The following is a 26575-nucleotide window of genomic DNA, read 5'->3' as shown; positions in this document are numbered from 1 at the left end:
ATCTAGTTACTTCATTAGAGACCTTATCTAATTTGGATAATAGGGGTTTGGTAATCGTTTCGAATTTAGCTTCAATAATGCTAACCAGCAGATCAAATTGTTCAGTGTTCAATGTAGTCATCCCATCCTTTTCTTAGGCATCATTTTCCCCCATTAGATTTTTTAGGGGTATATCCACTCTTTTAGTTTTCCTATTGCCCCCCGTTTGTTGGGTAACTTCCTACTACTCTACGTACAGGGGAAGGTTGTTGTGAGGTGTCAGAGAGATCATCCGGCACAGCCTGACTTTGTACTGGGGATACTAGTATTTCATTACTAATTGTAGCCTGGCTACCTTGATTACAGCTATTGTCTAGCGCTGGTATATCAAGAGAGGTAGACAGATTAGAGGGGGAAGCGGGGGGGCTAACCCGACTTAATGAAAGTCGCCGGTCATTATTAATCTTATTCACTACTTTAACTAGGTAGTTATCCATCGTGACTGGCGCTGAGGTAGTTTTCGCAGATCGAAGTTTAGACATTATTAGAGCTTAGGGTAGAACCTGCAAAACAAGTATTTAAAGCACCATAGCTATCATGAATCACTCACATTAAAAATTGAAATACGAATATGGCAATAAAATATCCTTAAAACGTAACGTAATAGTCTCACAGAAATGGGTGTAAGTCTTTTCCGCAGCTACCACGGCCCATGGCCCAGCCCAGCCTCGTTCAGCCCGGGACTGCCACAGACTGCCCCGCCCTTGTCCCAGGCTTCTCCCGGCGCTGCCCGCGCGCGTCCCGCGACGCGGAGGAAGCCTGTCCTTTTTCAGCGCCTCCGGGCGCGCAACTGGCCGGAAGCTGTAGTGTTGCTACCCCTCCAGGGAGCTGTAGTCTCCCGCAACTGCGGCCGGTGATCTGTTGATGGCGGCAGGGGAGACGAACAGCATTGGGGACCCAGGTGCGGTGAAGTCAGCCTGTGCAGCCAAGGTAATGGCGAATTGTATGCCCCCGCTCCACCGAGGGAGCCTGTCCTTTTTCAGCGCCTCCAGGCGCGCAACTGGCCGGAAGCTATAGTGCCGCTAACCCTCCTGGGAGCTGTAGTCTCCCCCAACTGCGGCCGGTGATCTGGTGACGGCGGCAGGGGAGACGAACAGCGTTGGAGACCCAGGTGCGGTGAAGTCAGCCTGTGCAGCCAAGGTAATGGCGAATTGTATGCCCCCGCTCCACCGAGGGAGCTTGTCCTTTTTCAGCACCTCAGGGCGCGCAACTGTCCGGAAGCTGTAGTGCCGCTAACCCTCCTGGGAGCTGTAGTCTCCCCCAACTGCGGCCGGTGATCTGGTGACGCGGCAGGGGAGACGAACAGCGTTGGGGACCCAGGTGCGGTGAAGTCAGCCCGTGCAGCCAAGGTAATGGCGAATTGTATGTGTTAATTCATTTTACATTTGTAATTTTTCCTGGACAATTAGAAATTAGCCCTTAGAGTCTACAATTTAATTGTGGGTTTATATAGCGCTAGAATCGACTCCCGGAGGAGTATCTCCACGCTTCGACCGCTGGGGAACCCGTCCTGGCTCACCCTGAGAGATGGTCCCTAATGGGTATCTCTAAGGTGCGACCAAGCATCCCCGGCGGTCTGGGGGGGCCGTTGTGAAGATGAGGCAAGCTAATGCCCAGAGTTGCCGAGTGTGGTCCCTGACTGGAGTAGGCACCGAGGCGAGGATTATCGAGCCCGCTGACCCTGGTCCACGACCCTGCCGCATCGGGAATCGAACCCTGGTCCCGGGCCGTCCTCTGCTTACGGGTCTGCTGCCTCTAACCAGTGAGCCACACCACTTCACAATAATGCACATATAGCTTTAATAAATTCCTGTCCTCATTAATAGGGCCACCTCTGGAAATGTAGAGTATGCACAAAAATTCTATGTACACTCCACTTTTATCAATGCTGACAGTGCAAGCTTTGAAAAGGTGAGTTTCTTGTAGGAACAATATGACTATATTAAGCATGTTAACATATGGCAGTCCCTCATAAGTTACGTTTTCTTGGAGTTGTTCAGCACCTATACATTCCATAACATTAACACATGTTTGGGGGCAGATGCCCCCTTCTGTTCTATGTTAGCCAACTTGTGACTCTGATTTCTGATAGAGACTCCTGGCCAGACTAAGTGTGGGCTTGTAGGGCTATATGTGTGTCTGGAGAGTGCGATTGTAATCTTAGTGTCCATCCACTTCGAACAATAAAACTCAGTTTAAAGCAGCCATTGTAGCCACAACAAACCCAGAGACAGAAGTCAGGTAAAACAAAACCGGGGTCCTCCAGCAACCAGACAATGGAGCTACAAGAATTGTCTTGGCATCCTATTTTCTCCCCTTTTAAATGTGCCTTAAGTGGTACATGTGGCTCAACAGACCTGTCAAGCAGGATTTGACACTGGGGTGCCAACAGGATGGGCACAGCCTCCATTCTTCTGCTGAGCGCCAATGAGTCATCTGGGCCCATTCAGGTTCGTCTGTCAATCACACTGACCTATTGTGCAGCTCCTAGGTGGAATTTCACACCATATTCAGGCTAAATCCAGACTGTGAGAAGCTGGAGAATAAATGCAAATTAATAGCCAGGAACTTAAGGCTGGGAAAAAGTAGCTATCAAAAAAGTTACTTTTCATATTGTTTTAAAATCTAACTTCACAAATGAATTGGATTTTAAATTACTATTTAAACTGGCTAGTCCCTTTCGTGAGAAACCAGACTACAGATTTCGTATTTTAATCTGTAGTCTGGTTTTCTATGTAGGACAGCTATGCTTGCCTCAGTGAAAACTATTTTTATTACTGCTGCCTGGCTGTTCAGTGGTAGCTTTAAAAAACACCTGACTTGTTCTTTTATCAAGGAACCTCTCCAAGACTGTGAATGCGCCCAGTTTAAAATTAGCGTGACCCCCCAATTTACGCTATCTGGCCTATACATTTATCGCCCTCCAGGCCAGGCCACTAGATTTATTAATGCCCTTCTCGAAACGGCCACAGTGCTCACTACTAAATCCGCCAACTTCACCATCCTAGGTGACCTAAACTTGCACTTTGATGCGACTGGCGACCATACCATTACTAATCTCCTTGCAGACCTCTCGGCACTGCAACTTAACTCTCTAGTCCACACTTCTACTCACATAGCTGGACATACCCTAGATCCGATCTTTTCTAACATACAGGAGGCAGCTACAGAAACCCCCACCCCCATGGGATGGACGGATCACCACCTTGTTAAACTGAGTGTTTCGGCACCTCAACGTCAGTTCAAAACTGAATCCATTCAGCGTCTAAAAAGACCCTGGCACAAACTCTCCCCCCTCGACCTACATGATACCCTTGGAGAGTTCCAATACGACGCTAATCAGGAAATAGACGCGACCTATACCTCGTTCACCAACTGGATCAGCAACAGCCTCAACACTCTTATTCCGGCTAAATTGACTAAAGGACGTAATACACCCTCTAACCCGTGGTACGACGATACCCTTAGGGCAATGCGCAAGGAGTGTAAAAAAGCTGAGCGCCTTTGGAGGAAACACTATGATAACCAGGATAAGGCAGAATATCTATCCAGGCTTAAGACCTACCATAAAGCGATCAGATCTTCCCGCGCTTCTTTTTATACCAACAAAATTAACTCCAATGCGAACCCATCTAAAATCATCTTCAAACTAGTGAAAGAGCTCCAAAACCCTAGGGTGCCCCCACCAAAAATTTCTTCCCACGAGCAATGTGAGCAGCTCGCAACATATTTCGTGGAAAAAGTCCAGAAAATTTATGCGACCTTTCCACAGATCGCTCCTCCCTGTGGAGTTCCTAAGACCACAGCGCCCAACATCTTACCTCTGTCCCAAATTTCTGCCATCACCGCTGAAGACCTGATCAGACTAGGTAAGAAAGTGAAGTCTGGCTCCCCAGCTGACCCCATGAGTCCTTCTCATTTCCTGGACTCGTTGGACTTTTTTCTATCCCCTATGCTGAACATCCTCAACCTTTCTTTCTCTACAGGATCTGTACCCATAGCTTGGAAGCAAGCATGGGTATCACCGATAATTAAAAAACCTACCCTCGACTCCTCCAAACCAGAAAATTTCCGGCCTATATCCCTTCTCCCCTGGATTTCCAAAATAGCCGAAACCCATGTTAATGGCATCCTTTCGAAACACGTGGAACGTCACGGAATCCTGGACCCCTCCCAAAACGGCTTCCGTGCAGGCCATAGTACGGAGTCTGCCCTACTGGCCACTACGGAGCATCTCCGGACGATTTTAGACTCCGGTCATAGTGCTGCGCTGATTCTTCTTGATCTCAGCGCAGCCTTTGACACGGTATCCCATGACATCCTTCTGAAACGTCTGGAGATGGCCGGTGTGACTGGCCTCGCACTTGCATGGTTCCAATCCTTTCTCAAGGATAGATCCTTCAAGGTGTCGGCCCCTCCATTTCTTTCTAAACCCCACCCCATAGCTCAAGGTGTCCCCCAGGGTTCAGCGTTGAGCCCCTCCCTCTTTAATCTATACGTCCAGCCACTTACGGACGTGGCTAGAGAGTGGGGGCTCACGCTGGTCTCGTACGCCTGCGACACCCAGCTGGTCGTCACCCTCTCGGAAAGCCCGTCCCCCGTGGCATCTAAGTTTAAAGAGGGTATGACTGCTGTGGCCCGCTGGATGACGGACAACTACCTCCAACTCAACGCCGGAAAAACCGAGGTGCTCCTCCTAGGCCGCAACACCAGCCTTTGGAACGAGCACTGGTGGCCGTCATCCCTAGGCGCCACTCCACTCCCCAAAAATTGTGTCAAAAATCTGGGAGTCTGGGTGGATGCCAACCTTAGCTTCCAGTCCCACACTAAAAAGGTGGCAGCCACCTGCATAGGCCTTCTAAGGAACCTCAGGCCCATACTTGGGCTCTTCGACTCTAAGGCTCGCCAGCTAATCGTCCAGGCCACCATCCTATCGCGCCTGGACTACGCTAACGTTCTCCTTTTGGGAGCCAACAAAGCGGAAATAACTAGGTTCCAACGTATCCAAAATGCGGCAGCCAGAACGCTGGTCGGCCTCCCACGCAGATGTTCAGCCAGAGCTACCATCCGTAAGCTCCACTGGCTGCCCGTGGAACTCCGAATTAAATTCAAGGCCTTAGTCACGATCTTTAAGATCGTTAAACAAGGAAACCCCCCTCTGCTTCGTAGCCTTGCCCAACCTTACGTTCCTGGCCGTGCTTTGCGTTCTTCCAACCAACTCCTCCTGACAATCCCTAGGACGCGACTCTGCCGAACTGGAGGCCGTTCCTTTAGCGTCCTTGGCCCCAAACTGTGGAACGATCTCCCCCTCAGCATTCGCTCCATTGATTCCCTCCCAGCCTTCCGCAAAGCAATTAAGACTCACCTCTTCCCCGCTCCCTAGATTCCCCTTCCCCCCATCCCCCTCTATCCTCAGTCTGCGTGCCTGTTCTTAGCGCCGGGACACCCCTTTGCCGGGGTAGCTGTTGCGCTTCACCAAATCCAGAAATAGAAATAGAAAATAGATCTGCATTAAAGTGGATGCCTTGATTATGAACTGAGGATGTCGGGGAAACGTTTTTGCCCCAAAAAAGAGTGCCACTCCAATTAAAGTACCTTAGATGGCTCAGATGAAGTAAAATGGAGTTCGGTTTTCGATGGATTTTGCTTTAAAACATTTAAACAATAAATGTGATCAATCGATGTCAGCTTGTTTGCTAATCTAAAATCAATTGCATGTCATGCACGTATATCTCATCTGATGAAGCAGTTTGACCATGGGCGACATATAAATGTTGAATAAAGGAGGGTACAGAATAGAGCCCTTCGGGACATGGCAGTTGAATGTCTTATGTTCCAAGCGGTAAAGAGGGAACGTCACAGTTTGTTGCCAGTTTTTCAGGAAAGATCTTAACCATCAAGCCCTGAGTCATCTCCTAAAATGTTCACTCGCGGCATGGAGTTAGGACAATTACCAAGGAGAGCAATTTGTGGCAAGAAACAGAGGGACACAAACTAAATAGTGCAAACATTGATATTTGGGGGCAACTATATTAATGCACAGGAGTAAACCAGAATCACAATGTGTACCCATGCATTTTAACTATTCCCATAGTCCCGATAGCAGTCACACAACCAAGCTGACCTTCGCCTCAGAGATGCCCTATGCAAAAGAGACTTAAGAGGAATGTCAAGGTTAGGAAAATGTAGCTAAAATTCTAGAAACAGACCATCTGCTTTGTGGTCTAACAGCCAGTCGGAGCAAGGGAGGTCTGTCCCATGAACAGAATCCTTAGCGTATATAAAACATATAAACATATGAGTAAATGGCTCTAATATGTTTCCTTAGGACAATAGGTTGTAATCGGTTATCAAAGGACAGGAGGCAAACCAGCATTTCGGCAGGAAATAGACCTGACTACGACCACTTGTCTAGTATTGCTACACTCAGTATCCAAGTAAACACATATGGGCATTAATCCCTCGCACAGGCGTGCTCTGTGTAAGGTGAACCAATCGGAAATGTAAACTTGCAAATATTTTTTTTTTATTTGAAAATAATATTTTCCGGTATGCTTGTCAACCACACACAGTGAGTGACTTATTCAAAATGGCGTTTTGTAGTAGGTAAAGTAGTACTACTGTAGTATGTTTTTACATAGTCTTACATGTCTTTGTGCCTCAAAAAACTCGAAACTGGAAATCAAATTGGGACATCTCGGAATTATCATATGCAATTAGTAAAAATAGAAAGGACTGTGCCCTCTTTGCACTTTAACTAATAGGAAGTTGGCCGGTTCATTCTTACTTGCAACAAACTATAAACATTCAAAGCCAGGTAGGTGCCTGTTGCTATTGTTAGAACAGAATTGCAGCTATAGAACATGACAAACAACCCAGATTCAAAAATGTTGGACATAATATTCCATACTATCTTACAGAATGGGTGCGAGACTTAGATTTACATTATATGTTCCTCACAATACCTAATGTGTTCCATCCAATTCTGTATAGTGAAGTTAGAGGATGTAGAAGAGTATGACCTGGATCATATTTTGTGCCATAATTATCACTGTGGAGCGTCATGTGGGTAAGTCATCCTTCTTATTCAACGTACGCATGTTTAGCAGTATCTCATTCCAGACCTCCGACAAAAGGCGCCTTCTTAATGCCATTTTTTATTCCATATGGAGCGCTGAGCTTTCCGCGTCTGCCCAATGATACAGTGGTAAACGACATTTAAATAATGATGGGGAGAGAGGGGTTTTCTAGCACTTGTTCTCTAAGCTTTGAATTAGGGCTAGATCCTAGGTCAAAGAAGTAAGCCCAATAAAAAACTCTATGTTGTTCAGACCTGCTTGCTTTGCAATAGGAGCTATAGCGTCTAGTGCCCCCCTCCAAACGTTGACAGGTCTGGACAGTTCTATTCCATATGAATGCATCCTGCCAGGGGTTCGAGACATTTGGGACCAGCGTATATCACCCCAGGATATATTTTGTTCACTTTTCTTGGTGTCTGGTATGCCGTACACAAGAAATAAAACTGTATTCATTTGAAACAGGCATTTCAAGACATCCTGTGAATGTAGGAAAACACCTGCTTCCATTCCTTCCTGTTCAGCTCCCTCTCAATAACCTTTACTCATTTTCCCTTCAGAGAATATAGGGGTGTGCATGAATGTTCCAGCCCATCTCTATAAGATAACTGCACTGCATCCCGCCATCCTCCCTTTAGCACCTTGAGACCCTCACAGATGAGTAGTCGCGCTTTATATGATTACTGATTGATTGATTGATTGATTGATTGATTGATTGATTGATTGATTGATTGGATCCAGCTGCTCAACCTCCAGCCCCTACCCTTGGTTTAGATTGGTTGTATTAATGTGTGAGTTCAAGGTCTATCATTAATGTTCCATATTCTGTGGATGGAATTAATGAGTCCATCATATGTCAGAGGACATATATTCTCTTCTATTAAGTTTTGAAATATGGTTAAGATCCCTTGATAGAGTTCTTCGAGAGTAGTTGCCCCTTTTCCCAGTAAATAGCCAGAGCACACGGTGTAACAGCGTGCGTCCCATGATAAAATCTGATATAGATCCACTAGAGGTGTCATTATATAGTTCTTCTCCATATTGAATGCTGATTGTAAATTAGTAGGTAAAATAATAGTGAGCAGAATTATGGTACACTGAAAGACACTGTACATCCAGATCAGTCGGCATTTGTGGTACCAAGCTGCACAACACTAAACATTAGAGGACCATTTCAGGTCAACAGGAAGAGGTTGCAGCCAAGTTGGGTGTTTCCTACAGTTACGGTCATTGTTGGACTTGGCCCTTCTGGCAGGTTCACCCCTAAACTTTTTGCTTATTAATGTGAATTGGTGGTAGTGATTTTTGGTTTCTGCGCACTTTACCACTGTGTCCCAGGGTAAAGTGTGTGTGTGTAGTGAGGTTGGCCTGCCCTCCCATAGGAATGCATGGGGAAGGCATGTGTCCATGTTAGTTCCTGATGCGTGGGGAGTGCAAGCTTTAGTTAGGTATGGGCGGACTCATGTGATTAAATGCTGCGCAATGATGCGTGCGGCGTGAATTTGTCTAGTGTGTCTAGAAGTTGGTGTACCTGTGCAGTAAAGGTGCTGGCTTGTGATTGGCTGGAGCTGTCTGGTGTGCCAGGCTCCAGGAGTCAGGATGGGTCTGCCCCAGTGGTGAATGGGAGATCTGCATGTGTGATGGCTGGGGAGGAGTGCACCTGGGACCTGAATAGGGCTGGGCTTTCCCCACACAAAGCAGGCTCCGCCCCCTGTGGTGCGACTGATGACCCTAGCCTGACTAGTGAAAAGGAAGGGTGGCTGAGCATATAACAGTGCTCCAAAACCAGCTGCGATGGGTTTTCCCCCCCTGCACACAGACAAAGGATTTACCTGTATAAAAAGGGGCTGTGTCCCCAGAAATGTTGTTCTCTTCCTGGATCCTTTCTTGAGAGGGGCTGCTGCTGCTGGGCAGCAGGAGGACCGCCACTGGGGACTGCCTCCCTGCCTGGAGGGCCCTATGAGCTGGCCCCTGGGCCCAGCCTTGCCCCCCCTACCTTTCTCCTCTGCCTGAGAACTTTTGCAGGACTTTTACTGGACTTGGCTTCCCCCTAGGGCCTGGGAGAGCTGTATTTTGCATCTTGAGGAAGGGCTTTTGTGCCTGAAAAGCTCTCTCCTTCCCCTAGTAGCCTGGGCTGGGCACCGAGCGCTGCATTTTGTGAGCTGGGTCGATATATTATTTATCCCCCGTGCGCAGGTGCCCACCCTGCGTCTTGGTGTATTTTTGTTTATACTGGAAGACGGGTGCTCACCCCTATTTACTATTCAATTATCACAGGAGCCTACCCCGCAACACGCACCAGGCCTGACGGAATGGAAAAGGGTGATGAGTAAATGTACGGAAGCCAGAGGTTCAGTGATTTCCAGTTTGCAAAGGCAAACCAGTATTGGCAAAGCCAATAAGTCTGGTACTACAGTCAGACTTTTGCCAATTCTTGTTTTGCTTTTTCATGTTTTTTTCAAAACTTTTTTGTTTGGGGATATGCTGGGCCTTCATCAATCTAAAATAAAATTATAACTTGCTACAGGCAAAAAAGGATTTTTGGCTTAAACTCCCCCCTCACCCAAACATAACCATAGTTCTCCCTGGCACTGAAAGGAACCAATGTGTGTGTGTGAACGTGTTACTTGTGAAAGGATGGCATGCCGTAACACATAGTGAAGTCACCAAATGGCTGAAGAAGACTGATATATATTTCCCCTTAATGCATGCTGGAGTAGGTGGGAGACAAATGAGAAAAAAACAATCACAGACTAATGGATAACATCAGGGCGAATCTCATATAAATAACTACTTTTTACACAGAATTATTGTAAAATCAAAAGGTCTTGGCTAACACTGACCTAAAATAGTAAATCAGTCTGGCATTGGCTGTAAGCCTCTTGCCTTTGAGAAAGAAAGCGAGAAACAAGGAAACAGAAATGTAGATGAAAAAGGCATGAAAGAAAGAAAACAAGAAAAAAGGTAAGAAAGAGGGATAGAGAAATGAAAGGAAAGAAAGCGAAAAGAAAGAGAAGGAAAAACTGAGAGAAGGAAAGATAGAGAAGTAAAGAGAGAAAGGAAGAAGGAAAGAAAGGTGGAAAGGGTGAAGGAAAGAGTGAGAAGGAAAGAAAGAAACAAAAGAAAAAACAAAAAGAAAGAGAAGGAAAGGTGGAAAGAGAAAGAAGGAAAAAGGAAGAAAGAAGGGGAAAAGGAAAGAAGGAATGAAAGAAGGCAACAGAAGGAAAGGGAATGAAAGAAGGCAATGGAAAGAAAGAGAAAGAAAGAGAATGAAAGAAAAAGAAGGCTAGAAAGAAAGAAAGAAAGAATGAAATAAAGAAAGAAAGAAGAAAGGAAGGAAGGAGAGAAAAGGAAAGAGAAAGAAAGGAGGAAAGAGAAAGATAAAAGAATAGAAGAATGGAAGAAAGCAAGAAGGAAAGAGAAATAAAGAAGAAATAAAGATGAATGAGCAAAAAATAAGGAAGGAAAGTAAAAGAAGGAAAGAAAGAAAGAAAGAATGGAAGGAAAGAAATTAGGAAAAAAGAAGTACAGAATGAAGGAGAGAATGGAAAAAGTAGAAAGAGCATAACTATACAGAACAGTTTCAAATGGACACAAACTGGTAATCTGTGAACTGGCCGTATCCAGAAAAGAAAAATACTACAAAGAGAATTTATAACTGCACTGGGGGAGAGTCAGGATCTGAGAAAGATGGACTATGTATCCGACGCATCCGGCTATTACATCAGGCTCTTAACACAAAGGCAACACTAACGCAATTATGAAGTATGAACAAAACATTAGCACTGAAGGGAACTAGCTTGTGTACTGATATGCTCATTGTGAGAGAGCAAACTGCAGTCACTCGAAGTAAAATTAACCAGTGGCCTAAGTAGACTAAAAAATTGCCCCATAAGATACACTGTTGCGATAGGAAGCAAAATGAGAATGACACAACAACAGACCAATGGATGAAGAAGTGGTTGAAAGCCCCTATATGTATGTATTTTATACATATTTTAGTAAAATTTAAAGGGCTTGGTTAACGCCAGACCTAAAGATGGAACATGTGCAAAAAATCTAATTGGGATACAATGCTCCAGTCTCTAGCATAGAACAATGAGGAGAGAACCCCAGAGACTATATATCCATTGTAATGCAATCAACTAATGCATGGGTCACACCAACATCATCACCTTTCGACCTCCCCCACTGTTGTGTTTCTATCTAGGACCCTAATTCGATATTCCCGATTAATGCCCTTATGTGGTTATAATAAATAGTATCCTTATAAAGGCATAAGAATCATATCCATATTTAGTAATAGCCCATGCAGTCCAAAGCACAGCAAGACCACTCCCATAGACTCCTAGAAAGTACAACACGTTCTTTAAACAAACTAAGCCTCCAGCAGCCCGGGAATCCCCCCCCCTGCTTTTGTTTTGATTTGCATAAGAACTCCTGGAGTCCAGAAAGAACTGTTAGTTCTTAGTGACGTCTTATGTCCAACCTTGCGTCAAATCCGGCACCTTTCAGGTATAAATATACCAGGTCCGGTGTTCCCAAGTCACCCTCGCGGGTTGCTGGGAGATAGAGTCCTGAGAAGCGAGATACAAGACCTCCTTCATTCTAGAACTAAGGTACGGAGCTGATTAAAACCTTAGAGAGAATTCTTGATTCCGATACTTGGCAAAACTTAACTTAACTTAAAAACTGCAAACTCACTTACTCCTTCCCACGTATTAGGCTTAGGTCAGGTACACTGGGGTAGGCGTATCTAGAAACACCAGTTGAGTTTGTTAGTCAATGTTTTTATGTATGTATATATTTTATCCATTTTAAAGTGTCATATGGCTAAGCAACCGTATCAATGCTTTTACAGTATTATTTCATAATACTACTTTTACTGTACGCACTTTACTTTATGATAAGTATTGCAATTGTGGCAATTCATTTCTCTTGCATGAGAAAGAAGTCTGCTCAATAAAATAACACCTTTTATTGAAAACGCCCATCTCTCTATTTCTCTGCACTCCGGTGGAACTAAGCATGCACGATTGACTGAGTGAAATAGCCGTCTATTGTTTTCACACGACTATAGAGATACACTCTTTATTCTGAGGGAGCAAAGTTATCATGTTTATGCGAATCCCTTCTTGTCTAAATCAGGGAAGTTAACCCCTCCCTATTCATTCGAGAAAGTTTCTAGTGACCTCTGAGCTAGCTGGCAAACCTAAATTAAGTCTAACATAGTCAGTAGAGACCTAGATGACCTCAGTCCTACGTCTACACTGCTGTTTATGTTATTCCAATGTGCAGAGCCTATTGGGAAAATAGGCACTACACTACACCACCACCTGGGATCCTCTTCACCTGTGACCTCTGCTCCTATATTCTGAATCCTATTGCACAAAACGAACAGACAGCGGGATTGTAGTTAAAAACATGTCAAAATATCCAAATATACTCAGTCATACCTGTGAGTGACTAGTACAAATTTACTGTCTCTAGCAATTATTGTGTAAAGGTTAAACATATTACTTCTACAGGGTATTAATGTAATGTGAAATGTCTCCTGATACCCAACACAAATGTAAAAATGCATAACATTGTGAAGTTTGTTTATATAGCTATAAAAGTAAATAATAAAACGATTGTATGAAAGTAGGCATGCTCTACAAAGGGACACATTTAGAACTGAAAAATATTTCGGGGAAAAAAACAAAAAAGAAAAAGGAATTGTATGCATCAACAAATGAGTTATGCAATTCCAGAAAAAAGTGCAGAACCCATGGTCTTGTAGAAAAGCCTATAAAGGTATAGTGGCTATCTTAGAGTGGGTGCTTTTAAATAGAAGCAAATAAGAGAAAGGGGCAGGGTAGAAACACCCTGACACCCGAAGCCTGCTCCTTCAGCAGTGAAAGCATCTATCTGATGCTCTGCGTCTGTACTGTGCTGCTATTGACTGTGCCTCTGTCTCCTGACCACAGGTGCAGTACACAAGAGCCATCTAGAAAAGTGGTTTGCCGTGTTATCGTAAACAGTGATAGATCCCTTTATCTATCAGTATTGTAGTTATAAAGCAGCAAAATGCAGACACTCAACAGCCTGACAACCAAAACACCAAATGGCTCTACAGTGGTCTGATTCTAAACGTGAATTAGAATGGCAACAAAGCCGGTGGCTGGAGGGGCTGACCCACTGCCCCATTCTATGCATGGAGGTCTGTGGGCTGATCCGGTATGTGACAGCCAATGCCACGAAGCATATCTATAAGAGGGCTGACCCAAAGCCCCGTAATCTATGTAATAGTAGTAGGAATATACATTATTTTTAAGAAAACAGTACACGGGCAATGGAGGCCCCAAGGTCAGACCCCATAAATAGTAAAAAAAATAAGTTGTTCAATTACCTGTCTCTAATATAGACCTTTGCATTATAATAGGAATAACACAATCAAAATACTATCTTGGTATATTTAATGAAAGCAGTCACTTACCCCGTTGGGCTATATACCTGGCGCATTCAGCGAAACCTCCGTTGGCCGCAAGGTGAAGTGCTGTGTTTCCATCCATTGCAATAAATGAAAAGTCTGCTTTGTATGCACCAAGAAGCTTCAAAACCTATGAAAGGGCAGGAAACAAATACCTTAAGTAAGCTAATGCAAATAGGTGAAAAAAGAGGCCTTTGCTGTAAATGAGAACATGTTGTTAAATTAGGTAGGTGCGACCATCAAACGTACACAATGTAAAGAATTCAGCGAGACAGCACTTCTTAGTATATTTTTTACACGTACAATGGGATGAAAAGTCACCCTCAATTCTGCTGACCCGTGACCGTGCCAACCCACATTATAGGCATAGAATAGAAAAAGATATCAATGACACAACCTGGTACCTCGGGTTTGCTGAATCGCTTGGGGACAAACCCGAAAACATAATAAGAAAATGTAATTTCTATACTTTAATTTAATTCTTTTACTGGAAATCGTCAACGTGTTTTTCAGAGCAACATGTTACTCAGAGCACCCTACAATGTAGCCCACCAGATCATCCAACCCCTATATTTTTTTTTATCAATGCTACTTTGCATATATTTTCTATTGGAGGAAGGATTAGGAAGCTCTCCTGGTTTGTTCCCCTGGAGACTACTCCTTTGACACTGGTACCCCAGAAGCATTGTCCAACAAAGTACACGATTTCAGGGTCCATGGATCTGAGGCAGTGAAGCTGGATCCTCCTTAATGGGGAATTGGCATCTCTGAAAGAGGAAGCTGTCCTGCCCCCAAAAAATGTAGAGTAGGAGGCATCAGGAAGCTGGTGTGGTAGAGGGAGAAGATGAGTGAGAAAGACAGAATACGTTTGTTGCTTCTTAACTCAGGTAATCTGCAGCATGAGCTAGAGCCAGACTACCCAGAGACAGGTAAACATTATGAAGTGTGCTACCAAGGGAATTATAAAGGTGCCAAGTGTGCCTTACAGGACATAATGTTTTTGTTGGGAATTTATGGTACATGAAAATGGGAAAACTGGACATTGTTGGATTATCCAAGAATATGCACTGCTAGTATAGAGGAGGCTTGAAAGGTAAGGTAACTGGACAATTAGTGAAATGTCCTTTGGATGTTTCCAAAGGATACCTCTGGGACTTTGGAAAACCTAAATGCTTGCTAGCAGGACATTACAGAAAACTGCAACATGTGCCTACTGAAGAATTATGAAAACTTACAACACCCTGATTTTCTAATCTGGGATGGTCATGGAATTGTGGAGCTGGATATCTATCCCCGCAATTCAAAGTAAATGCCATGAACTTATAAAGCTGCATTACCTCCAACCGGCTCTGATGTAGGACCCATGTCTAATAAGGATGAATAAATAGCAAAAAGGGAGGGACGAGGGCTTGCTTAAGGTCCAGCACACACGGCCTTTAAATAGACTATGAAAACAAGGGGTGTGCAGTTCCTTTGGGGGGATCCAGGTCTCCTAGTGTGGTGAATCCAGGGGAGCACAGGGGAGTGCCCCCATTAGAAGCAAGGGCCCTCACACACCCCGAGAGGCGTCATGTTTCATCATTGGGCAGCCCCTTTTGTGTCAGCGCTGCAATGCCAAACGCGCCCCTCAGGGGTGTCTTTGCCGGAGGTTTTTTCTTTTTAGCCGGCGTGAGGAGTGCGGTTTGAGTGTGATGTGCAGGTGTGAGTAGAATAAGAGGAGGCTGTGTGTGTTAAAATGACTAATAGGACTAATAGGATCCAAAAACTATTAACATTTTTGGGTAATTTTGTCATTCTTAAAACGTGAGTTTGAGCTAGTGACAGAGATAATGATGTATCTAGTCTCTAATCAATATAAGACCAGGGTCAAAATGTTCACGCCTCTTAGTATCCGGATCGGCAGAGTAAGGGGTAGGCCGGAAGCCCGAATCGAGCACAGACTACCGATTGTGGGCACGCACAATAGTGTTTTGCCCTGACTGGTCTGACTGGGGCCATACACTATACTAACTTTGGGTCTGGCCCCAAGAGACACACTACATATATATGTAAGGTATACAGGGCATGATTTGCACATATCTCAAAAATCTATCCGTTTGAGTAGATGAAGTCGAATTGTTCCTGATGAAATACTGTGATCTTTGTGGACAGTAAAAAGCATGAAACATTCTTGGCTTATTTATTTGTCAATCAAGGCATTGACTTGTTCTGCTGAGACTGTCTGCCCATTGGTTGTCTATTCCTGTGACATGCTCGACTTGCAGAAAGATGCTGTGCATTAGAAACCACTTCCATATTTGCTGAGCTTGCAAGAAGAGACATTTTGATCTCGTCCCCTTTTATTTGGCGAGATAAAACATGGTGGTAGTTTTGTTCATTCTCAACTAGAAAAAGGAATTGCAAATTCTGGGCAAGCTTTAGTTCTAGAAGATTGATATGCATTTGTGGTTCATGAACAGGCCATTTTTTTGTGGATTTCAGCTCCTTAAAATGAGCCCCCAACCTTCCAGGGAAGTGCCTGTTGTCATTATGAAGAATGGTAGTGCTGCCTCGAAAAAGAGAGATATTGGCTTCTTTTCCCCACCATGACAAAGTTTGCTTCATTGTAGGGGTGATGTTGATCAAGTCGTCAAATGATCCAAACACCTGTATCTATTGTACATCCAATTGTTCCTGCAAAGGTCTCATGTGCAGATGACAATTTAGTATTAATGAACAGCATTCCCAACATTGATTTGAACATTCTTTCTTTTATAACTCTTTTTATTGAAGAACAACAATGCAATTGCATGAGTAAATTGTAGTGATACATTGGTACAAACAATATCATATAGAATGCAGGTTTTAAAACAGCATATTATTCACTTACTTTATATTCTATGCAGGTTTTACATTAATCAGCCAGCACTTGATAGTCAGGGGACTTGATCATTCTTACTGAAGTGGACTTTCTTTTTGCAAGGGAAGTAGTTGTCTCCATTATATTTTTAACTCTCTCCGTAGTCGGGTAAGCTTTGGTGACCATGGTGTCCGGATTGGCACCTAGAATACTAGCGCATGCAATGTTATCATGGGTGATTTTTCTGTGTTCAAATTCAGCCGAACAAACTGAATGAGCTGCCGACATGCCATGGTGGATCTTTATGCAGAGAAGAATGTGGGACCCTTGACCAACATGTCATCCAGGTATGGAATACTGGGTGCCAAGATCTTCTTAAGAAGGCATCCATTGGTGCCATGCACTTGGTTAAAACCATGGGAACCCATCACAGGTCAAACGGGAGAATCTTGAAAGGATAGTGGCACCCTGCCATCTAGAACCTCAGGAATCGCAGATGTTTCACGTGAATGGGAATGTGGAAATATGGAACTAAGAGATTGAGAGAAGTCATGAAATCCCCTTTGTTGACCAGGAATAGGATTTCCTGCACAGAAGAGCATTCTGAAAGGTTGTTACTTTACATACTTGTTGAGCTGCTGGAGATCTATTACCTGTTTCCATTTCCCAAACCTTTTTTAATAGAAACCCTTGCTGTGCTGCTACAAAGGAACTCTCTCTATTGCTCCCTTTGAGAGAAGCAGAGATATCTCTTGCTTTAAGAGAGTAAGATGTTCATGCATTCTCTTCGGAGGAGGATGATAGGGAGGCTTATAAATGAATTCCAGGGCGTCACCATAATGGATGATGTCTAACACCCATTTGTCTGAAAAGATACTCTCCCATTGATTGTAGAAGGCCGCGAGATAGTGGCTCAATGGTTGGTCCTGGGGTGGCGAGATGAAGCGAGCCTAGAACTTATCATTGTCTTCTAGTGGTGTCTTGAGATTTTTCCACAGCTGGGGTCATCTTGGGTGTCTTGAGCACGCGTAAGGTTGTTGGCCAGTGTATTGGGGTCGATTCCCCAGCTTTCAGTAGGACTGAAAGGAAGGTTGTTAACCTTATTGTTCTGTTACTCTATCTCTAAGAAAGGACTGGAAACACTGTTGATGTAGCATCCCCAGGGAACGTGCAGTATCCGTATTAACTTTGATGGCCTGCAGAGCCTCATCCACATCTTTGTTGAACAAATTCTCCCCATCGAAGGGCATATCCATAATTTTGGATTTTACTTCAGGGCGGAAAGCAGTCGCTTTAAGCGAGCTCTGTTGATGTAATACTGCTGCATTTGTCATATGCTTACATGCAGTGGAATAGGTGTCCATGGGAGTGTAATAGTCAGCAATGTCGAACAAGAGGTGATGTGGCACTACCGCTGTTTTGAATTAAATTCACCCTTCATTTTTTCCCTTTATGCTGCCCTTGCACTAACAGTACACCTTGTCCTATCACATTTGAACTTTACATGGTTTTATGAAAGAGGTATTGCAATACGGGATGGGCTGCAATGTGAACAAGATTATCCAGGAGGACATTGCTCCCCTAAAAGAGGTTACTGTTTTAATGTTCTGTGAACCTTTTTAATGTATTGTATTGTGATGTGTAAATCTATTGTTTTAATTAACCGAAATAAACTTGACTTTTACTCGGTCCTTGGCAGTGTCAATAATTTCAGACGACGGTCTGCCCCTTCTTGCAAAATGTCCTCCGCCTTCTTTTTCTTGTCATTTGGTAGGAACTCCAAGAAGGCGGATAGATTCAACCACATTTGATAGTAGTAGCGACCCAGAATGGCCAGTGCATTTGAGAACCTGATGGATGTAGCTGCCGTTGCTGCAAAAAGGTTGCTGATGTTATATAGCCTCCTGCCCTCCTTATCTGGTGGTGCTGAACAGGGGTCAGTAGGAGTTCTGGAACATCCTTTATGATGGTAAGTTTCTTGCTGCAGTTTGTGCTGGTTTCTATACAGTCTGCTAGGGCTTTCTTTTTTGTTTCTTTCAGAAGGTGGTGGTACTGGTTGAGTGCTGCCCTCAAGGCTGCATAGTCTCCTCTCTCTTTGCTCGTGTGCCACTTCCTTTCTTGTTGTGAGTCCTTTGGACTTGGCTGGCTTGGCAGGGTGGGATTGTGTTGGCGCATTCTGTGATCCACTGGGAGAAATTCTTTGTCGCCTGTTCTGAGTGAAATGTTGTGTCTGAGAGGTGGAAGTTGAGAAAGTTGTTACACTGGTCTTCTGATATCTTTTTCTAGTCTCAGCAGGTGGAAATGAGGGGGAACGGTACCAGTGTTGCTGGGCCCTGAGATAGTGATGCGGATGCTGTAGTGATCGGTCCAGTTAAGCTGAACAAAAGGTTGTAGTTGACTCTGTCGCTGGATATGAAAATGGGGTCAAGCATGTGTCCTGTGATATGGGTAGGGTTGGTGACAAGTTGTTTGAGGCAACTATTGTTCATGCTTTCCAGGAGGTTGGTTCTGTTCGTGTTGCTAGGGTCGAGTGGAGTGGAAGCTGAGATCCTTAGGGAGATGTAGTGCTGAGTCAAAGGCAATCGGTGCGATGAGGTCAGGTATGGCGTTGCAGATGTTGGAGTGTGGTCTTGGCAGTCTGTAGGCAAGGGTGCTACTGATGGTGCTTTTTCCATCTGTGTAGAGTTGGAAATAGACGTGCTGCATCATAAGGGTCAAGTCTTCCGGGGAGGTCATGCAGCAGATGATGTCCTTTTAGATGATGGCAATTCCACCTCCGTGTTTGTTGGATTAGTCATGGCGTGTAAACTTGTAGCCTCGGGGTGGCGATGTCTTACACAAAAAAGCATTGGTACAGCCAATAGGTTTCACTGCTGAAACTTGAATGTTTGTTTTCTTTGTGTGGAACGTCGCTCCACCTCCACCTGATGCCCTTACCTGTCATTCACTATGTGGAAGCTGTCAGTCATAGTCAACTTCCACTTTCAAAATCCACACCACCTACTTTGACGGGTCGGTATTGATCAACTTTTTCATGCCATTGCGAATTGGAAGGAAGATAGGGAACGCACCTTTACTGTCCTCACCAAATTTTGAATCCCATTGAGTGTCTTTTAGCAAAAGTTTAACTCTCTGGAGTTATTATTGTGGCAGCTCGTGTGCTTTTGAGGTTGGAGTAATATAAAGGCGTGTACTTTAGTGTTCCTGTCAGTGCTGAGACTGGATTGCCACACAACCAGTGTGCAGAAGTAAGCGTAGTTTACTATTTTAAGGGGGGTCATGCGTCCAGTGCTCGTTTATATGTCTTTCATAGCAGTCACAGGACGTTTTATGAAGCATGGGCCTCAGTGCTCAGCTTATTTGTTTATTCCATTTCCTCCCTCTCAATCACTGCTATCAAACATCTCCCTTCTCCTGTCTGTTCAGAACGGATTGTGCACCAAGGGCCATATGTATGAAGGCAATTTTGCGATCGCAAAATTGCTAAGTGGTATGTATGTAAGCAAAACAGCCTTGCAAAATAAGAAATCGCAAATTTGCGATTCCCTATTTTGCGATTGCATTTAAGGAATCGCAAATTGCGATTCCTTAAATGCAATGTATGAGGCCCAGAAAAAGTGCAATTTGGCCATAAGGAATCTCAAATTACCACCAACTTCAAGTTGGTGGTAATTTGCGATTTCTTTTTTGCCATGTATGTGTGCCATGTGGCACACATACATGCCCTTAGGGCATGTGTGTGTGCCACATGGGCACTCATGCACATATCAGGGGTGCAACAGAGTGTCCTTTTGTCACCCTGGCACCCTTGAAATTGCATTCTCAATTTGCGATTCTCTCATTGAGAATCGCAAATGGAGAATGTTTTCCCATTCATTCCTATGGGCCTCTAGGCCCATAGGAATGAATGGGGAGGTATTCCTTAATTGCGAATTGCAATTTGCGATTCGCAATCAAGGAATATGTAGGATTCGCAAAATTATTTTCAAATCCTACATACATAGCATTTTGCGATTCTCAAATAGCGATTCCCTAAAAATCGCTATTTGAGAATCGCAAAATATAACTTTTATACATATGGCCCCAACTCATTTAGAGTGCAAGGAGCAAGAAATAAATGAAGGGCTCTTTGCTAGACTCCCTGCGATCTTGACTACCTCCAGGTGGATCGTGAACTAAGAGGTAAGATTAACATCTATGCGTTTTAAACCTAAGAGACAAGGAGCAAGCAAAAATATATTTTGAAATGCATTTATGCTTTATTTTGGGTATATGTGTGATTTAATGTGAGTCTTTTGTCCAAGTACACAGAAGTCTAAATTGAATAATGTTGACCTGTAGGTGATCCTGATACATTCAGCTATCCCATGATAAATAGCTATTTCATTATGGAACTAAGTATTGCAGGTTTTACTTTATGGACATAGGAATCAGTCTTCTTCGTTTTTTGTTTATTTTATTAGGCATGAGCCTCAATATTAAGCTTATTTATTTATTCCATTTGCTCCCTCTCAATCACTGCTATCTAAGCACTCCATTCTCTTGTTTGTTCCGATAAGTGTGGGGGTGTATCGCTGAGGTCAAAAAGGACCACACTCTAAAAAAATTATTGTGACATCTCTAAATAATATCATCTCAGGAAGGTGCTGAAACCATACTTCTTTTCATTCTGCTAGTTCTTACACCTGCCAAGTTTAGATCGTTTAGCACCAAGAACCCCAGAGTACATTTTGTGCGCTACCTGAACCAAAACTAATCAAAAAGTTCTGACTCACAAAGTACCTTTTGTACACTGGGATTTTGGATTTTGCAGTTGCAAGTTCTGTGAATTAGAGAATCGCATGCATAGCGCCCACAAAATGCTTTTTACGTTATTATTATTATTATTATAATAATTATTAGTAGTAAATATTTATAGAGCGCCTTGCTACCCTAAGGCATTCCCGCGCTACATCAGACCCTTAGTCCCCTGCAAGGGTAGAAAGACCAACTATATTTCTTTTTCTCTGCGTCTCTCCCTCTCTGTTTCACTCCCTCTCCCCCTCTCTTTCTCACACACTCCACTTCCCTGTAATGTCCGGCAGGACACGTTCTAGTGTTCCGCCTGCTTGTAACCCACACTATTCACCCACCCATTACAGGCATCACCGGTCAGGTGACCCTGTTAATAAAAGCGGCCAGGCGCACGTGCCCTGGGAAGTTCCAGTATCCAACTACAATGTGTTTATGTGGTTATTTGCTTATCATGTGAGCCTAGGGCCCCGAACACAACAATGGCAACGAGGCAGGTCTGACCCCACATGCCCGCTGCAAGATACTCCGTCGTCCCTCAGGGGGAGGAAATAAGCAAGATGATGCGACATCCCCCACTGTGCTGCCCATTGGTTCCGGCAGAAATAGGAGGGGAAAAGCACTCCCCAAGCATAGCTCAGCAAGGATCGACTCCGATGAGAGAGAGAAAGAGAGACCCCCTGCTATGCCAGCTATGCGTCCGCAGCCACGCAGGCTGTTAATGCCGCAATCGAGAGGCCCTACGACCCTCGCCGTAGGGTGACAGGTAGAGTCATCCCGCTAAAAAACCTGGCTATTCGACAAATAATGAACCCCTTCCCCAAGCGCCTTGAGACCCTCTGGGTGAGTAGTGCACTATACAAATGTCCGAACTTAACTTAACTTAACTTACTTCTGAGCAGGGCGCTGTACAGCCTGCTGAGATTCCCCGCCTCAATGGCTCTCACCCAGGCGCGCAACACCCATTGGGCTCACCGGGCTTCAGCCCCCCCCGTCGCCTCCTCTGCCCGGGCTAAGATTACACGCACTGAAATGGTGCAAGATAGCATCCGATCGGAGAATGATTTTTTTAATGCTTTCTGAGAGGCCCAGCAGCCCGAGCCAGCCAGCCTCTGCTTCAGTGAGTGACCTCCTGCCCCCACCTCTTGTTTTCCTTTACGGTGGCGCCGCGAGGTGAAATCCTTGCCTGAAGGCAGGGATTTCACCTAAGCACTTGATCGCTTGTGAGCATGGGGTGTGAAGTGCACAGCAGGGGGAAAGGGCTGGCCAGTTAAGGTGATGCTTTTCCTTTGTAAAGGAATTTCTGCTGGCGTCATAGCCCATGGGGTGCTGTCTGTGCACTTGTATAGATGTGTATTTCATACAGGTGCGCAGACAGCAACCCCTGGGCTATGACGCCAGCAGGAATTAATTTACAAAGGAAAAGCATCACCTGCACTGGCCATCCCTTTGCCCCTGCTGTTATTTATTTATTTATTTTATTTTATTTATGCATTTTTATATAGCGCGGACTTTACCCGAAGGCGTCAGAGCGCTTCACATTAGGAACAGAAATGAAACATAATGAGAAACATTACAAAAGAGCAGATTACTAAAACATACGTTACTTACATAAGGTAATAGTGACAATTGTGAGCAAACAAAAAAACATGAGGTAGTAAAAATTGTGAGCAACCAAAAATACATGAGGTAATAAAGGTAATAATGACAATTGTGAGCAAACAAAATACTTGAGGTAGTAAAAATTGTGAGCAACCAAAAATACATGAGGTAGTAAGGGTAATAGTGACAATTGTGAGCAAACAAAATACTTGAGGTAGTAAAAATTGTGAACAACCAAAAATACATGAGGTAGTCAAAAGTGCACAAGAGGAAAAGTGACAAGTGTGCAGTTATAAGAGAAAACAGAGTATAATTTGAGGTATAATACTGCAATAAGTGCTGGCACAAGAACAGGCGTTACGTAGGCAAGGTGGCCCTTGTGCAAGTATCAAAGGTAAAAACATGTGAGAGGTAGCAACCGTGTGTTACATGGGCAAAGTGTAGTGTGCATGTTACAAAAGGGCACCGAACACAAGTACATGGAGAATACTGCAAAAAGGCAGACACTCCCACCACAGGAAAACACTGGGAAGGCACTCCCATGGTCATGGAAAGTAGAAAATATCAGTAGTGGGGAGTCTTCCTCCAAATAGCAAGAGGACGTGAATTACTTTTGGAGGTGTCTCTGGAGGAGGAGAACTTTGAGGTCCCTTTTGAAGGCCTGGGAGGAGGCGGTGGTCCGGAGCTCAGGCGGAAACGAGTTCCAGATTCTCACTGCGTTGCCTGAAAAGGATTGGGCCATTGTTCTTTCCTTCTTGAAAGTGGGAGGTTCAAGCAGTAGATTCTCGGCATTGCGTGAAGGTCTAGAGCCTCCAGAGAGTTTCAGTTTATTCGCCAGGTAGCGGGGAGAGGAGGAGTGCAAGGCTTTGTGGGTGATACAAGCGGTCTTGTAGATAGCTCTAGCCTCGAAGGGAAGCCAGCGGAGGGTGGATAACCTCGGTGTGATGTGATCGCTTCTTTTGGCCCCATAGATGAAACGAGCTGCTGAATGGAAGACAGACTTAAGTGGAGACAGGTGAGATTTGGGGAGCCAGTAAGAAGAGAATTGCAGTAGTCTAGTCTGCAGAGGACCAGCGATTGCACCAGGGTTATAAGGTCCTACTCCGGCAAGAAGCGACGGATTCCCCAAAGAAGGCGCAGTTGGTAGCGAGCAGATTTTGCAATAGAATTGATGTGGGGAGTTAGATTGAGTTTTTTGTCTAGAATGACACCAAGAGATTTTGCGCTGTCGACAATGATGGGTTTGTTGTTTAGTAGATTCATCTGATCCATCCATGATTGAACCGGGGGAGGAGAGAGTGAGGAGGAGAAGAGGAGGAATTCAGTTTTGGAGGGATTCAGAATCAATTGATGAGATGACATCCAGTTTTGAATGGAGTCAAGAGTAGATCTTAGGATGGAGAGATCATGAGTGGAGGAAACCTTGAGGTAGAGTTGAGTGTCATCAGCATAGAGATGATAGTGAATCCCGGATTTGCTTAGGACGTTTCCCAGTGGTTCTAAGTAGAGATTGAACAGTGTGGGTGCAAGTATAGAGCCTTGGGGAACACCTTGACCCACCGCCACAGGAGAAGAAAGACTGTTCGCTATTTTGATCATTTGAGATCTGTCAGAGAGGAAGGATGCAAACCATTTAAGCATAGTGCCCTCCATGCCCATTCTCTGTTGAAGAATATTGAGGAGGGTGTTGTGATTAACAGTGTCGAAGGCTGCGGAGAGGTCAAGGAGAATTAGCAGACAGGACCCCCCTGAGTCGAGTATCCCCAGCGCATCATCAACCACTTGCAGTAGGGCTGTTTCAGTGCTGCAGTTTTGGATGAAGCCGGACTGACTGTCTGTGTACTTGGATGGAATTCACATCCAAGGCGCTGCTCACCAGATAAATGGTGAACAGGGCCATGGATCTTTCTATTTTCGCATCCAAGGGCACCAGGGAAGAAGCAGAGGAGGCACAGGCAAGGAGAATCCAGGAGCCATTTGACCCCCACCTATCTACTCTGAGACCTTTGAGGGACTGGATGCCAGGACACAGTGCTGCTGATCAGCCAGCCTCCACAGTATAGTATCAGAGGAGCAGGCAGCAGTTTTTTATTTATCTAAGTCCCAGTAACTTTAATGCATTTTTCAGTACAGCATTACCTACTGCCTGCATGTCTAGGTTACTTTGAATGTTGTTCTTGACTTACATACATAGAAACGTCAAAGAGGACAGTCCCCTCCAAATATGCAAATGTAGTGTAAGTTTGTAGTGTTCATTTTTTTTTGTGGTGGTAGTGGGTAATTTTAGAGTTCAGGGTGGGTGTGGGTTTTAGGGTGCCAGTGAGTACTTTTATGGTTCAGGGTGGGTTACGGATTGGGGTGCCAGGGGGTAATTTTAGGGTTCTGAGCGGGTATGGGTTTTGGGGTTCCAGGGGGCAATTTTAGGGTTCAAGGTGAGTATGGGTTTTGGGGTGCCAGGGGACATTTTAGGGTTCAGCGTGGGTATGTGTTTTGGTGTGCCAGGGGTAATTTTAGGGTTCAGGGCAGGTGTGGGTTTTGGGATGTCAGGGGGCTATTTTAGGGTTCAGGGTGGGTATGGGTTATGGGGTGCCAGGGAACATTTTAGGGTTCAGCGTGGGTATGTGTTTTGGTGTGCCAGGGGTCATTTTAGGGTTCCGGGCAGGTGTGGGTTTTGGGGTGTCAGGGGGCAATTTTAGGGTTTAGGGTGGGTATGGGTTATGGGGTTTCAGGGGGGAATTATGGTTCAGGGTTGGTATGGGTTATGGGATGCCGGGGGGAATTTATGGTTCAGCATGGGTATGGGTTTTGGGGTGCCAGGGGTAATTTTAAGGTTCAGGGTGGGTGTGGGTTTTGGGGTGCCATGGGATTAATTTTAGGGTTCAGCGTGGGTATGTGTTTTATAGTGCCAGGGGTAATTTTAGGGTTTAGGGCAGGTATGGGTTTTGGAATGTCAGGGGGCTATTTTAGGGTTCAGGGTGGATATGGGTTATGGGGTGCCAGAGGAGAATGTATGGTTCGGTATGGGTTTTGGGGTGCCTGGGGTAATTTTAAGGTTCAGAGTGGGTATGGGTTTTGGGGGGCAAGAGGGTAATTTATGGTTCAGCATGGGTATGGTTTCTGGGGTGCCAGGGGTAATTTTAGGGTTCAGGGCTGGTATGGGTTTTAGGGTGTGAGGGGGTTAATTTTAGGGTTCAGCGTGGGTATGTGTTTTGGTGTGCCAGGGGTAATTTTAAGATTCAGGGTGAGTATGGGTTTTGGCGGGCAAGGGTGTAATTTTAGGGATCACTGCGGGTATGGGTTTTGGGGTGCCAGGGGTAATTTTAGGGTTCAGGGCAGGTGTGGGTTTTGGGGTGCAGGGGGCTACTTTAGGGTTCAGGGTGGGTATGGGTTATGGGGTGCCAGGGGACATTTTAAGGTTCAGGGCAGGTGTGGGTTTTGGGGTGTCAGGGGGCAATTTTAGGGTTCAGGGTGGGTATGGGTTATGGGGTGCCAGGGGGGAATTTATGGTTCAGGGAGGGTGTTGGTTATGGGTTGCCGGGGGGCATTTATGGTTCAGCATGGGTATGGGGTTTGGGGTGCCAGGGGTAATTTTAAGGTTCAGGGTGGGTGTGGGTTTTGAGGTGCCAGGGGATTAATTTTAGGGTTTAGGGCAGGTGTGGGATTGGGGTGTCAGGGAGCTATTTTTGGGTTCAGGGTGGGTATAGGTTATGGGGTGCCAGATGGGAATTGATGGTTCAGCATGGGTATGGGTTTTGG

At 44.8% G+C, this 26575-nt stretch overlaps 1 protein-coding gene across 1 annotated transcript in view; it reads right to left on the bottom strand.

Moving 5' to 3' along the window:
- The window catches only part of ANKEF1 (ankyrin repeat and EF-hand domain containing 1), a 248431-nt gene that overhangs the window by 88138 nt on the left and 133718 nt on the right, over window positions 1-26575 (bottom strand). The window contains exon 6 of the mRNA XM_086927711.1: window positions 13594-13717. Within this exon, the coding sequence (XP_086783837.1) occupies window positions 13594-13717 (124 nt within the window). The remainder of the gene's footprint in view (window positions 1-13593; window positions 13718-26575) is intronic.

Source organism: Lissotriton vulgaris, chromosome 6 (genome assembly GCF_964263255.1).
Source record: "Lissotriton vulgaris chromosome 6, aLisVul1.2, whole genome shotgun sequence".
NCBI classification, from domain to species: domain Eukaryota; kingdom Metazoa; phylum Chordata; class Amphibia; order Caudata; family Salamandridae; genus Lissotriton; species Lissotriton vulgaris.
The sequence above is the reverse complement of the archived record's forward strand: the minus strand, read 5'-3'. Positions and strand labels throughout refer to the sequence as shown.